This window comes from Salvelinus alpinus, chromosome 12, assembly GCF_045679555.1.
Source record: "Salvelinus alpinus chromosome 12, SLU_Salpinus.1, whole genome shotgun sequence".
Classification (NCBI taxonomy): Eukaryota; Metazoa; Chordata; class Actinopteri; order Salmoniformes; family Salmonidae; genus Salvelinus; species Salvelinus alpinus.
In genome coordinates this window covers 11,682,711-11,698,301 of record NC_092097.1, presented here as the reverse complement: position 1 = coordinate 11,698,301, position 15,591 = coordinate 11,682,711, and the positions used below count along the sequence as shown (strand labels likewise).

The 15,591-nt window shown below is 40.6% G+C and overlaps 2 protein-coding genes across 2 annotated transcripts in view; one reads left to right on the top strand and one right to left on the bottom strand.

Annotated features, from left to right (window-relative positions):
* The first annotated feature begins 312 nt into the window (after window positions 1-312).
* On the top strand, window positions 313-7,663 carry prxl2b (peroxiredoxin like 2B). Its single transcript, XM_071335017.1, has 7 exons — window positions 313-494; window positions 1,270-1,474; window positions 2,029-2,080; window positions 2,195-2,258; window positions 2,422-2,497; window positions 3,417-3,535; window positions 7,074-7,663. The coding sequence occupies exons 1-7, from the start codon at window positions 435-437 to the stop codon at window positions 7,098-7,100; spliced, it is 603 nt and encodes a 200-aa protein (XP_071191118.1). The 5' UTR covers window positions 313-434; the 3' UTR covers window positions 7,101-7,663.
* A 2,797-nt stretch (window positions 7,664-10,460) lies between these two features.
* The window catches only part of LOC139535528 (membrane metallo-endopeptidase-like 1), a 42,585-nt gene continuing 37,454 nt past the window's right edge, over window positions 10,461-15,591 (bottom strand). The window contains exons 19-24 of the mRNA XM_071335016.1: window positions 13,442-13,561; window positions 13,173-13,306; window positions 12,796-12,861; window positions 12,559-12,654; window positions 11,565-11,641; window positions 10,461-11,469 (exon numbers count right to left, since the gene is read on the bottom strand). Coding sequence (XP_071191117.1) covers window positions 11,370-11,469; window positions 11,565-11,641; window positions 12,559-12,654; window positions 12,796-12,861; window positions 13,173-13,306; window positions 13,442-13,561 — 593 coding nt within the window. The 3' untranslated portion in view covers window positions 10,461-11,369. The remainder of the gene's footprint in view (window positions 11,470-11,564; window positions 11,642-12,558; window positions 12,655-12,795; window positions 12,862-13,172; window positions 13,307-13,441; window positions 13,562-15,591) is intronic.

Genomic DNA, 15,591 nt, shown 5'->3' with positions numbered 1-15,591 from the left:
AATTTACTGTGTTACGTGTAGTTTATGAGACCAGGCTGGTGTAAACTCGTACATATAGTAATAAAACTTGAAAATGTGTGTTTTGTGATTCAAACGCTGGCACAAACTGCGTGAAATTACATAATCTTTGAATCTATAGCTAGATATAATCCCAGCTATTCACTTTACTCAACAATACTAGAAATTGGAATATAGGCTACTTTGTATCTGGTCATAAAAATGTATACTTTATGTTATCAAACGCGCCCACGTGCGTGCATCGCGCCAGGGTGTTGTTCGCGATTGTGATTGGATATCAATATGGAAATAGGCGTGGTCGTTGTACGTTCGCTTAGTACGCTGGTTGTGCAACTAGCGTGTCTGCAATAGTCCGTTGAGTAAGTCGTTTTTACTAACGTATATTGTCTCTAGTCAATTCAATACATTCTGTGGAAATGGCAAAGATTGAACTAAAGACAGCTGGAACTAACTTGTTGAAGAGTGTTTCTGGAGAGGTACGTAATGTGTTGAAACGTAAATGTGTGTGTTAATAATGTTGGGTTTAGGCTCCTAGCTAGCGTAAGCTAGCTGATTTGGAAGAAAGTGTAACGACCCTGGGTTTATAAGCGCGGATATCGACTCTGCCGCACGAGTATGGTTTTGCGGCACATTCGATAGCGCGCTGGACTTCGGGCTAGAAGGTCGAGGTTTCGTGACCTGCTCCCTGTCTGTTTCATTACAATACTAAGTAGATATAGACCCAGGTTTTTACTGGTTCGGCCAGATCTGTTTTCTCTTTATCAGGTTGTGCCAGGCTTAGAAAGGTTGTGAACGGCTTCCCTAGCCCGCTAACTAGCTACTTTGCGAGCCACAGGCAGCACTTTAATGATTGGTATAATCTTATTATTGCAGCAAATTGTAAATGGCATCCCCTAGGTATGGGTCAAAATGATCAATACATTTCAGTAGAGGGAGTACAAACATTGATCTTCCCCATCTCAACCACTCCCCATCTACCTCCTCCCTCAACGTTTCATACCTCCCGCTCTCCCTTGCTTACTTCTATCCTGCCTCCCTCCTCACTCCCTCAATGTTTCATAACATGAAAGTGTTACTTTGTTCTGACTGACTATTTTACATTGATTATTCACTCAGTCATTGTTTGTGAGCCACTAATGTACTTCATTCAATTTAAACACTCTCCTATGGGAAAGACATTACTATTCAGGGAAGTAACCTCCCTCCCTCAATCTTTCATAACATGTCATTTGTCTCTGTCATTTGTTGCAGAGTGTGGAGCTCCAGTCTTTATGGCGTGACAAGCCTGTGGTCCTGTTCTTCCTGCGCAGGTTTGGCTGCCAGGTGTGCCGCTGGACAGCTGCAGAGATCAGTAAACTGGAACCAGACCTGACAGCCCATGGTATCGCCCTGGTGGGCATTGGACCTGAGGAGACAGGCCTGAAGGAGTTTAAGGAGGGGGGATTCTTCAAAGGAGGTTAGAAAAGCCATTGCTGCTTTGCAAAAAAACAGATTCTCGATTGGGGGCAAAGTCAGTTGTCCAAAGTCACATTACAGTTGGCTGTAAGTGTCAATACACCAATGATGTCTACAACCCAACCTTTTTGACTTCTCATGCAACCACAAATGTATTCAAGCACAATTGACTTTAAAAAAAAGTTAAATACAGATATTTTATTTAAGCAAATAAAATATTTACTTAAATAGTATTTACATTTTTTTTAAGCATATAAAAAATATTTTGATCTTTGAATACCATTTTACTTTTTAATGACAGTTTGTCATTTAGAATCAATAGAAGCTTTGTCACCCTTACACAACATACGTAGCTTCCTTTTGTAACATTCAGTGCAAGCGGGTGTGTCCTAAGTAGCCATAGTTACATAGTTATGGCCATTTACTAGGAAAGCAATAAACTTGCCTCCTGATGGATTCCACAGCCGACCATAAATGCCAGTCCCCTCCTGTACTCAAAAGAGTTTTGAGAATTTGGCGATCGTATCATAATCCTCCTGTTGTCTTCTGTGGCAGACCTTTACATTGACGAGAAAAAGCAATGCTACAAGGACCTGGGCTTCAAAAGGTAAGCTGGGTTGTCTGAATACTATTTACTTCCCTAGGTGTACTACTTGGAGTGCCAAGAAGAAAAATAGCTCTTGCATAGAACTTATGTTTGTAATTTTACATTTGTAAACAGGTACACGGCTCTGAGTGTGGTTCCTGCAGCACTGGGGAAGAAAGTACGAGAGGTTACGACAAAGGTAACGTTTGTTATTTCACTTTGTCCAATAGCATTGCTGTATTCATGGTTGACACGGTAGGGGGGTTATGTTCAGTTGATACTGCATGTATATGTCCTCTTCTGTTTGTCTGAGTTGAATTGGAAGGTGTTTTACATGATTTGTCCTCTGCTCTGTCCTCCAGGCCAAAGCTCAAGGGATCCAGGGGAACTTCACTGGGGACCTCCTACAGAGTGGAGGCATGCTCATTGTGGCCAAAGGTAGGTCCAAACACAGACATGGGGAGAAAAGGTTGAAGTACATTCCAGATAATCGCCAGACTGAACCATATATAGGTCAGAAATACACCATACAGCTTTCAGGGGTTGACCTGTCTGGAAAGACATATCAAAGCTGTTGTGATTAGAATTGATTGCTGGAAAGATATGTTTTTCAAATATTAGCTAAATACATAAAACATAACAATGTGTGATAATAAGTGTCATGAGTTAAGACCCTCAGGGGATTTTTTTCATAAATAGATATAATGCTGTGGCCACTTTTTGTGTACTGTACCAAAGATTTTTTATAACTAACCCAAGATACACTACAGCATGTCGTTTCCAATGGAGCAAATGAAGCATAGTAGGCAGAACAAGCAAGGAAGTGGGCAAAACCAAGCACGAGCTAGCGAGATCCTATTGTTTCGTTTTAGCATTCGTTTGCATATTTCCATTAGTGAACGTCTATGAAGTACGCGTGTGCAATGACTCAATTCGCCCTTGCAGTCTTTCTAAACAACGCAATTCTTAGAAACTTTGGTGGAGGGTAAAGTCTATAAAACATAGTTTTCTCTGTTTGTAACATAATCCTTTTTTGGGATCAGAAAATTGTATTGAGATTAAATGTTTCATAGATGAGAAAATTAGCAGAATGTCGGCCCAGTCTCGCTCCATTTTCTCCCACTCTTGGCCACTGGGCTTCCTCTCATCACAATATTTGGTGGTGAGTGGAAATTCCAACCACATGCTTCAGATTTATACTTCTGCTGAAACAACTGGCTCCTTGTTCTATCTGTGACTGTACTATAGACTCTCCACCAGAGGGCAGTGTGATAACATCAGTTCACACTAGACTGGTATTTGAGGTTGTTGGTATGCATCTCAGGCCTGTCCATGCTGTGTTTTGTGTACTATACAGGTGGAGAAAAAGTACTGCTACACTTTGTCCAGGATTCACCCGGAGACTATGTACCATTGGAGGACATTTCCAAGGCTCTTGACATCTCAGCCAATGTACAAGCAGGGGAGAGACCACAGGTAAGTTGGCAACCAACCAATGATGGGCAAGACATGAACATTCTTGAGAGAGACCATGTTCTGGAATAATTGATATTATCATGATTTAGTGATTATTGCTGTTGTGAAAGAGCTCAGAGTGGAACATTTTAGATCTGATCATGTCTCACATCTCAGATCATTTTAGATCTGAGATAAAGAGCTGAGTTTTTCCAGGCTGCGAACAAGTTCCTTATGGTGATTTCCCACTGATTCTGTGTGCAGACACAGCCACACGTGTATCAGAGAATACTCCTTATTGACAATGCCACACACGTTCTGCCTGCACTCCATGATCCAGATCTCCTCAATTTTAGATAGGCAGCCTGTATTATCACTCTTACTTCTCCAAACCCCTTTGAACATTGACAATGGTCTTTCTGGCTGGTGTAATAGTTTTTTCAGCATATCCCTACAGTGTGAGGTTTTGAAATGGCTCCCATGAGAACCTGACGATTTCTCAGTGCTCATATGGAATCAGGAAGAGAACAGATAGACCAAGAATAACATAGCTGCTGTTTCATCTCCCGAGGATGTTCCCGTGAATAGGTTGAGCTGTTGATCATTTGTTGTAGGGAGGTGATTGGTGATTTAATAGATAATGTGTTATAATCTGTCTAAATCATGCGTTATCTTAAACCACAAATTGGAGCAATAACGATGAGTGCCCGGTCTGGCCACCTTGAACCTATGTGAACGTGAATAGATTACATAGGGAACAACAGACATCTTGGACGCATTCTCCAGTTCTTATTTTACCTCAGTGGTCAGTGTGTGAATGGGCACAGTGCGCAGTCTGACTATGCTACTGATATTCCCTGGGGTTGTTCGGCATGCAAAATGACTTGTAGATCTAAAAACGTCAACACAGTTATATGCTTAGTTCGACACTGAAGGATACGTTGTCACAGAAGATTAGGTATTTTTGGAAGGTAGAACTTAATATGAGCAAAACAGTTGAGGAAATCAGCAATTCGAAATGTTTTAAATTGAATTTCTGACCAACGCATGCTACATTTGGATCAGTTTGGGGAATGTGGACCGATGCAGTCGTATCTTCAACATTTTGAATCAGGGATCGATGCGTGTCGGTGAATCATTACATCCCTAATAGTCACGTTTACGTCCACCCACCCACCCATTGTTTGTCATTCAACAACACAATAGAGTTTTTGTAAGCACATGCCTCGAGAAATAAACAGAGTCATACTTCCAGGCGACTGAGTGGCTGGTGACCCGGTGATTGTTAGTGATGTCTGCAGGCCTAAGAGGCTCAGCATGTGGGACACAACTGCAGGCCGATGTTCTGCTAACACTTCACAGTGCCAGGCCTAGAGCCAGCAAGGCATGGGTGTTTCCCCGTGACTGCTAAGGACAAGCAGATGTCCTCTCACCAGCTCGGGAACACAGCAACCTTTATGTTTTCTTTATACGGGTGAAGAGGTGGGTGAAATAAGCCTTTAGGCTCCAACGTCTACATTGCAGTGCCGCGGTCTGTAAGCCCGGAAGGCGATGCATTTCATGGATAGCCATCTTATCACGGTTATCATGAGCTAAACATGACAGCATGAGTTAAAAAGGCATGTGGCTGTTTGATAATCACAGGAGAACAAGTTTCAACTTAATCTGTCAATGGTGAGAAATGACCCCAGCTCACCCAGTGTGGGTGTGTTAATATGCCCACATAGGTCTGGCCTGTCTGGTAGTTAACAGTGTCACTCACAGGCTGCTTTCTGTGTCTGAATCAGAGCTGGAAATGCTCCATTTCTCCCAGGGGAATCACTTCAGTCCCCTGCATTTTATTTATTTTTAATTTAACCTTTATTTAACTAGGCAAGTCAGTTAAGAACAAAATCTTATTCACAATGACGGCCTACACTGGGCCAAACCCGGATGATGCTTCGCCAATTGTGCCGCCGCCCTATGGGACTCCCAATCACAGCCGGATGTGATACAGCCTGGATTCGAACCAGGTACTATAGTGACGCCTCTAGCACTGAGATGCAGTGCCTTAGATCGCTGCACCACTCAGGAGCCCCTGTGCCCTACCGCATCTCCGGCTCTGTGCCCCTGACCAGGGGCCCCAGGGACATTATTCCACCCTCTCCCTCAGGAAGCCAGGAGGTTTCCCCTGGACAGGGCTTGGTGCACAGGGAATTGCGAGGTGGTCCCTAAATTCTACACTACAGGCCAGCTTCTGTGAGGTGTGCTGCATGGCAAAGAAGCTATGGGTTTCTGTTTTTGGAAGATTGAATTAAGTTAATGTCATTGAACCTTTTATGAGACCTGCCGTCAATTGTACATCTGTGGCAGGAGAGTGTTCCTGTGGCTGAAGGCCAAGTCCTGTTCTCAATGAAGCATTAAAATGAAAATGTTTGAGCCAACACTTAGCTGCCCCAGTTGGCTGTAAATCCAGCCATTGTAGCATTTCATTTGACAGCAAAACGGATTAAATCTCATCCGTTCTCCAGAATGGGCTAAAAGCTCTCCATTCCTGAGTTACCACATCTCTGAGAGAGTGGCATTCAGAAATAAGGAAAATATTTGGCTCACACAAATCAAACTACAGAACCTTTATCTACAGCATAAATGAATCAAGCCCAAGGACCAGTACATCCTCATCAATGCAGCCCACAAAACTCAAAAGGCACAATGTAAAAGGGAATGAAAATACTGTCTGTAAAATAAAACAGTAGCTACGCCGAAGTCCAAAACATATGGTGTATATATAGTAGTACGTGACGTGTCTTCCCCTGGATTTTCACCTACAGGCACGCTGACTGCCTACAGTGTGGGCCGCAATAACATCTCCAAACTGATTTGACAATTTCCTCTTGACTGTATTTAGAACTGAATGGATGTTCTAGAGCGCAGGCTTTCACATGCTGATGAATATGAAAGTTATAAATGTCCTACAACAGCTACTGTAGGCAGCAGAATATCTGAGAAATCTTACTACTGTAACCTTGGAGCAGTGTGCTTATTATGTCACTCATAGTTGACTTACCTGTCTTGAGTACATGTACAGCAGGGGTAGGAAACCCCGATCTTTGAGCGCTGTAGGCACTTCATGTTTTGGATTTAACCGACGGGGAAGACCAGGTGTGTTGGATTTAGGCAATGATTGAACTGATCAATTAGCTCAGGTGTGGTGCCTAGTTGGAACAAAATCCTGCAGTACCTCCGGCACTCCAGGAAAAGGGTTTCCTACCCGATGTATTTAAATGATCCTCATCCCCCTGAGTTGTTTTTGCTTTGCTTTGAATGAGTATATCTGAAAGAGTACCCATTTTTCGGCCTTTCACTATGTAATAACATGCAGAATCTACCGCACACACAGCTGATTAGTGAAGGTGCTGGAGGCAAAAGTCTTTGCACTCTTCCAGTCATATGCAAATGTATGTAATTGTGGCTGAGCTTTCGGTCAGTCAGCCTTTATCAGAGCACTATGTAAAATACCCTGTTGAAGGTTTATCCATATAGTAGTATAACCTAGGTATCTCACTACATCTCCTCCCAGTGCAACGATGATGTTTGTACCAGATGAAGCCTGAACACACCCTGGACTTGTGACAACTCAAGTGCACTTTGGGGAGGAGAGCTGAACCCCGACCACCAATCAAGAGGGGCAAATCTGGACTGTGAAGCAGGATGATTATAACCTTTTGAATCTGCGTCAATGGTTCTTATAATAGATACTCTAACTCGGTACAACCAAATCAATTTTGATTCTCGATATAGTAGATTACTAGATGTTTTCCAGCTTGTAAATCCTTATTTATAAATGATTGTGCATAATGTTATTAAATAGTATAAAGTTGCTTGTTTACTGGTGAGTGGCCAGTCACTCCAGTTCCGTCACAGAGCAGCTCATTTAAACACTCACTGTATGTGTGCTGAGGCTGGTGCTGACTTACGCATGCCTCGCTAGACATTCCTATAAATTATCCTGATACTTTTTCCTTAATCAGATACCTCACATAACATATAACATTGTAGATTTTATTGTATAGTAATTGCTCATTGGCTTGTGACGTTCTACAATGTACTGTTTGAAATACTTTTTGTATGTATGTGTTGTGCCCAATTAAAATTAAAACTAGCTGTTTAGTGGCTTATGGGATTGAATACAATGACTTCACCCTGATGTTGAGTGTTTTGCAGAGATCTGAACACTTTCCACACTCGTGAAATACAAACATGGAGTTCAGTCATCTGATCTGGACAGAGCTGCCAGGTGTAAGACCTTATAGTAACCATATTATTTTTGACATGGAGAGCTGGAACACACACAAGCTATCAACTTCTCATGAATCAAATATTTGTACCTGATCTGGAAGAAATAGCATCATTAGATCGACTTGGGTTTATCTAGGCAAAAATGTATATACCTTATGTAAGGTAATATAAACAGTTAAAATATCCAACTTGCATTCCACAATAAACTCAGGCCAAACACTTGTTATGCTTAGATACAAGTTAATTTAATCAATTTACGTAATATCTTCAATAAGTATAGCATTTGTTTTTACACCAAGATATACAGTAACATAATTAGCATATTACTTATGCAATATGCATTATCACAAAATGGCACAAATTCAGAACATTGTGATGCACACAAACATTTAACAAAAGTTTGAAAATGACTCACTAGTTTGAGAAGTGAGGATTTAGCTCCATAGCTCTTTATGATCACAAAACATTGAAAAGAAGAGACTTGAAACGTCTCAGGTAAACAATCAATTGATAGCGCTAATAACAGATTGAGTCACAAAAAAAGCTGTTTATATAGATAATTATATAGCAGCATGAGCTTTCACCTGTAATTACCAGAGAAGCACACAGCACTGACAAGGTATCCTATTGTTGCTTCAGAAATATTTTATTTGTGTTCCATTTTGGTTTATAGTTATATCATCAGCTAGTTATGTAAGAAAAGTACAAATCCAATTGCAGATAGCTGTAGTTTGGGTATTTATTTGATTCTAATGGTCTAAGGAATACTAGTGGGGGAATGTATATCTATTATCACAGGTTGAAGAGGCTATTGTGTGTCAATGTGTAAGAGGTATGTACAATTCTCAAACTGATTTTGTGCGAATGGTATTGTTTAAATCTTATGTGCATGATGAAACCATTATAACATTTCGTTTAAATGGACAACCAAATAACAAATACAATGGCACATCCCAAAGTAGTGTACTATATAGGGAATAGGGTGCTATTTCAGAAGCAACCCAAGTAGGTTATCTAGCTTTTATCTTTATATTGTCACTGTTGGTTATTTTAATTCCTTGTCAACTATGGATAGTCGCTTTGATTGGCAACAAACTACTTCACCACTCACATCCCAAGTGAAACAGGCACCAGTAACAAAGCTATCAGAATCCCCTGCACTGCACAACATCCAAGCCATTACAAGAAGTAAACAGGCAGAGTGATTGTAAATAAAGCTTCAAAGGCAAGATACATATATCATGAACATTCACTAAATCAGCCTCTGATCAGACATAACAGTCATGTTCAATTGACAAAGGCATCCTGAATTCTCTCAATGACAGTGTTGAGCTTTTAACAATGTGTGTTTTCTTTCCCCAGCAGTGCTTCAAAACCCTCTGTTCCACCATGGCAATCTGTTTGATCATGTTGTCAGGTTCTCTCTCCTGTTCTGCCCTTTAGTTCTGCTGTCATTACTTGTTAATCAAGGTAGAAAATAACAGTCCTGGCCTTGACTGGCAACTCTCTAATGAGAAGCTATTTCCCCAGTGTCAATCTGTCAGTCTGTCCAAGAGGCCCCTATAGCGGTTAGTTACCAGGCTCCCAACTGTCCCCACACACGCACCAGCACAGTCTTTCTCTGGGCCACTAGTCAATGGCAGAGATCAAGACGTGCCCCTTCACCTGGACTTCACCTGCTTCTCTATTCAAACCTACGTTCCACCTCTGTGTGGATATGCCAATGACTATAGGGTTTTGCCTCAAAGGTTGCATACAATAATCAAGTTCTAGCTTATAGATGTTCTCAGAAGAGCATGTGTTCAATCACGGCAAGATACACAACAACGGGTAAGGAATTATGAAGACTGGACATTTTTTTTAAACAACTTCGTCAAATTGTGAACATGTGTTGCCTGTCCTGGAAACTATTGTGGAACACCTTGTAGTGATATCTGAAATATTGGCATTTTAGACATCCAAGCCAGACCATAAAAAATGCTACACCTAGTATCCCTTTTTTGGGGGGAATATTTTATTTCATTTCTCTATTTCTTGCACACCCAATATGGAACGGGGTATCCGGAAGCAAAAGTAAAGTGTATTTGTCTCTGTATATATATTTTTTAAACGGTGGAAGGAGACATGGAGGAAAGGACATGGCTGCACATTCCTCATTATATGAAGTGTCAATCCCCTCTGTTACTTTCTGCTGGCGATGCCAGGACTATTGGTAGGCGCTAACCCCATGACTATTACGGGATGCTGGGAACAGTTTTCTGCTCTGTTTATTTTATGCAGAAAACACAAAGCATTGTATACAGTTAAAGACTTCTCTGTGTACCTTTTTTGAAAAACACTCCTCTAAACGTTTCTTTCTGATCATATCCTAGTCCCAAATGCTGACTGGTGCTGTGTGGACAAAGCCCGAGATCAGGAGCACTGTTGATCAAATGTTTGTCTCTGAAACATACTGTAACACAACAATAAGTCAGTCAAGTAAGTCAAATCACTTTCAGTTGTGATCGAGTATTGAGTATCTAATATAAGACACTGATCACTCCATGGCAGATCATTATCACTATAAATGAATCTCAAACAAAACAGTGCTAGCCTAGCAAGTATTTAAGCTTATTTCCAAGCATATATATTTGTAGATCTCACATTTATACATGCTGTATCAAAAACATTTTAAGCCATCCTTTTTTATTTTTTCAAAATGTTCATATAAGGTTAAAGCTGCAAAGGTTTAACAGTCTGACGTCTTCAGGTAAATGGTTTCATTTCAAAGAATGACGTAGCCAAGCCTTGGCCTAGGAGTGAGACTAATTATGTCCATCTCTAGGTCACCGCTGCTCTTCATTTTCACAGAGCCTTTATTCATTTCATAGTCACACTGTAATGTCAGACTTATTATTCACTTTTGACTCTTGCCCTGTGGCAAAATGTCTTAAAAAACAAATGTTCCATATCAGACAGGATTGTACCAGGCAACTCAGTACCAAAATATCACTTTTGCACATAAATGAAAGCCACTAAATATGTGGGCTGAAAAGCGCTGTGGATTTGCCATCTGAATGACTTGGCAAAAATAACAAAGAGTTATTTAGGAAATTCTTTAAAAAGTCAGTTAAAGCATATAAAGCCAGCTTGGCTCAAACATATTCCACAAGGTCTTAGGAAAGTCCTACATTTGCCCAACTATGCATCTATCCACTGACCACCCACATTGGTCCATAGGAGCTTCAGATGTATGCAACAAAACCACTTGTAAACAAGAACAAGCAAAACTGTTCACCCACAGACAACATCTTTAGGTTGAGTAGCCATATAAGTACATACGCATTCCAAGTGTTTTTCCTGTCTCATCGTCTGCTTCAAGTGGTGATACTAGGGTGTAGTTTGGTCAGTTATCCAATCCGTAACACTTGTGTAAATGTCTGTTATCTTCTGCCATGTAAATCAATCAGACATACTCCAAGGCAGGATGTCTCTTTGGCGTCAGTATAACACAAGGTGGTTGTTAAGCATGTTCTTTTGTTTAGCTGCCCCAGTCAAGAAATAAATAACAAGAGTAGAGCTGAAAAGCCCAAACTGGCTACCACACCCGACATTTCATCTCAGGATTCATGGGAGTACCTGGTTTGCACTGGAATGCATCTGAGAATGCTCCAAAATTCTGTAGGGAGCCAAGTACCCTGTGAGAGAAGATAGGTGAAGAGTGTTAACAGATTGACAGAAAATACTGTATGTTGGAATAGCCAAGCGCTACATTTTTACTGTTGGTCGTTACCTGTATTCTAGGGGACTGTGGGAGTCAGTCTTGATGCACTGGCTGGCATATTCAGGCCGATAGGCACCACACCATACCTGGAGGAGAAAGATGTATCACTAATTAAATAATTCAAGTTTGATACAGTAAAAGCACATTTCTTTTCTCAACTACATGTGTTCGCATTTTACCAGTACTGATATTTTTTGCCTGAATATACAGTAAATGTAAACCATTAAATGATAATGAAATTGATATGCCTGAGAAAAGTATTTTTTCCAAAGTGCCTTTCGACAGCCCAACTGAATAATCCCAGTAGGGATTTTGTTTGGCTGTTATGCAGACATTGGCTTTTGACCTGGTTTTGGATAAGGACTATAAAACACTAGTCTGGCTTTGCTCTTGCCTTGTTTTCCCTGGCACCGCAGTGGTCTTTAAAAAAAAAAACATTCTGTACCCCTAGGTAGGTCGCTTGATATATAGTCATGATCTGGTGTAGTTTTAAACTCCTTTGTCCAATTGTTTATCTCTTGAAAACCAATTATTTAGGAAAATATAATCTCTTTGGGTTTTTGTTCTCAGTGGACAGCAGTGGAGGAAGGACGCTAATATAGCTTTTAGGTCCCTGGTGTAATAAAGGTTGAGAAACAGTGGCCTACTTTAGAACAGGGTTTCCCAACCTCGGTTAGCACTACACAGCTGATTCAAATAACCAACTCATCATCAAGCTTTGATTATTTTAATCAGCTGTGTAGTGCTAGGCGCAGGGGTAGGCAACTCCAGCCCTCGAGGGCCTGATTGGTGTCACACTGTTTCTTCATCGCTAGCAAACACAGCTGATTAATAAAATTGCGTTCTAAACTGAAGATCATGATTAGGTGATTATTGGAGTCAGGTGAGTTAGCTGGGGCAAAACTGTGACACCAATCAGGCCCTTGAGGACTGGAGTTGCCCACCCCTGTAGGGGAATCCTGCTTTTGACTACTCAATTTATTAAAAATGGGAGCTTACTCACTTGGGCAAAGTTAAGAAAAAAAAGTTGCTTGTGGTCCAGGTCCAGACCAGGTAAATGAAGGTCTTCTCCTTCTCTCTCCACCCACTTCATGTAGGCCTGACCACAAACACACAAAAAAACATACAAATATAAAATATAATTAGATAGTATTTAGTCAGAGATTTTTTTTGTTGTTGTTATGAAGTGGTTCATTGTGTTTTATGGGGGTTGAATGCGTTTAATAATTTGGTGTCGCACCTTGTAAGCTTGCCGAACTCCTCCATTGTCTGCGATGTTCTCCCCCAAAGTACTAATTCCACTGACCTGCGGTAACACAGAGACAGTCATTAAAGTCCTACTCCAGTCTCCTTTTGACCTCATTTAACACCTGATTTAGGTGGTCTTAAGTGTATGTACAGTAGTGTATTTATACTTAAAATATTGGAAAAAGTTCTAAAATCACTGCAGGATGTATTTAACACACTAACAGCTAAATGGTAAACACTCAATTGAGGTTCTTTCAAAAAAATCTATCTTCTATAATATTTTATAGTGAAGCTAAAATTAAGTTTTAGTCATTATACCCAAATACATTTAACATTTTGCCCATGCTTCAGCTACATTTGGAAACTCACATTTTGTCCTCCTGCAAGCTTCCAGTTGAAGTTGCCATATTGTTGCACCATGCACTGTGACTGGTCCTTAAAGTGCTCAGCAGAATAATTACTCCACCAGTTAAGCATGTTACCATCCTTGTCAAAATTACGGCCTGTTTTGAAAGATATGTGGAATTAATTGTGATGCAATCTCTTGACATTTTCCCATGAATTAATACTCTATACTAAAAATGATTGTGCAACACATTGGACACAGACATTGACTGTAAATATGAGGACTGCCTCACCATTGTCATCAAACCCGTGGGTGATCTCATGTCCAATAACCATCCCTATTCCACCAAAGTTCAGGGCCTGGAGCTGCTGCTTACTGAAGAAAGGAGGCTGCAGGATACCGGCAGGGAATACTAGGAAAAAGGACAGAGAGAAACGTACAAGGAACAGATCGGGCCAAATTAACTAAGACCATCTATAAAACCATCTAATAAACTTTAATGTTGGTGCTTTTCTTTTTACCAATTTCTGTGTTCTATGTTTGTGCTTTCTAATAACTGTTTTCATGCAAGTGACTGATTGAACGAACCTTCACGATCAGTATCTGCAATTTGGCAGTACGCCCAGACCCTTATTTTTTGAATGAAAGATACAGTGCCTTGCAAAAGTATTCACCCCCCTTGGCGTTTTTCCTATTTTGTTGCATTACAACCTGTAACTTAAATGTATTTTTATTTGGATTTCATGTAATGGACATACACAAAATAGTTCAAATTGGTGAAGTGAAATTAACACAATAACTTGTTTAAAAAAATAAAACACGGAACAGTGGTGCGTGCATATGTATTTACCCCCTTTGCTATGAAGCCCCTAAATAAGATCTGGTGCAACCAATTACCTTCAGAAGTCACATAATTAGTTCAATAAAGTCCACCTGTGTGCAGTCTGTGTCACCATGATCTGTCACATGATCTCAGTATATATATACACCTGTTCTGAAAGGCCCCAGAGTCTGCAACACCACTAAGTAAGGAGCTCTCCAAACAGGTCAGAGACAAAGTTATGGAGAAGTACAGATCAGGGTTGGGTTAAAAAAATATATCTGCCATTTTGAACATCCCACAGAGCACCATTAAAACTTCTGGACATAATTTGGACATAAATGATGGACATTATCGAACAAAACAAACATTTATTGTGGAACTGGGATTCCTGGGAGTGCATTCTGATGAAGATCATCAAAGGTAAGTGAATGTTTATAATGTTATTTCTGACTTCTGTTGACTGCATAATATGGCGAATATATTTGTGTCTTGATTGGGCTCTGAGCGCCGACTCAGATTATTGCATGGTTTGCTTTTTCCGTAAAGCTTTTTTGAAATCTGACACAGCGGTTGCATTAAGGAGAAGTGCATCTAAAATTCCATGCATAACAGTTGTATCTTTTAGCAATGTTTATTATGAGTATTCCTGTAAATTGATGTGGCTCTCTGCAAAATCAAAGGATGTTTTGGAACTTCTGTGTTATTCTGTGAATAGGCACTCACCTACATAATCGTTTGGTTTGCTTTCGTCGTAAAGCCTTTTTGAAATCGGACACTGTGGCTGGATTTACAACAAGTGTATCTTTAAAATGGTGTAAAATACATGTATGTTTGAGGAATTTTAATTATGGGATTTCTGTTGTTTTGAATTTGGCACCCTGCAGTTTCACTGGCTGTTGAAGAGGTGGGACGCTACCATCTCACGTACCCTAGAGAGGTTAAATTCATTATTTAAAAAATGGAAAGAATATGGCATCACAACAAACCTGCCAAGAGAGGCCCGCCCACCAAACCTCACGGATCAGGCAAGGAGGGAATTAATCAGAGGCAACAAAGAGACCAAAGATAACCTTGTAGGAGCTGCAAAACTCCACAGCGGAGATTGGAGTATCTGTCCATAGGACCACTTTTTAAGCTGTACACTCCACAGAGCTGTGCTTTAAGGAAGAGTGGCCAGAAGAAATCTTGCCAAAAGGCATGTGGGAGACTCCCCAAACATATGGAAGAATGTACTCTGGTCAGATAAGACTAAAATTGAGCTTTTTGGCCATCAAGGAAAACACTATGTCTGGCGCAAACCCAACACCTCTCATCACCCCGAGAATACCATCACCACAGTGAAGCATGGTGGTGGCAGCATCATGCTGTGGGTATATTTTTCATCAGCAGGGACTGGGAAACTGGTCAGAATTGAAGGAATGATGGATGGTGCTAAATACAGGGAAATTTTAGAGGGAAACCTGTTTCAGTCTTCCAGAGATTTGGGACTGGGACGGAGGTTCACCTTCCAGCAGGACAATGACCTTAAGCATACTGCTAAAGCAACACTCGAGTGGTTTAAGGGGAAACATTTAAATGTATTGGAATGGCCTATCCATTTTAATTCCAGGTTATAAGGC

What these genes read in the sequence shown, in the direction of transcription:
- prxl2b (XM_071335017.1), top strand. Translation starts at nt 435, where the DNA reads ATGGCAAAGATTGAACTAAAGACAGCTGGAACTAACTTGTTGAAGAGT. An exon ending in TGAAGAGTGTTTCTGGAGAG is followed by an intron (nt 495 to 1,269) that starts GTACGTAATGTG and finishes CATTTGTTGCAG; the next exon opens with AGTGTGGAGCTCCAGTCTTT. An exon ending in TACGAGAGGTTACGACAAAG is followed by an intron (nt 2,259 to 2,421) that starts GTAACGTTTGTT and finishes TCTGTCCTCCAG; the next exon opens with GCCAAAGCTCAAGGGATCCA.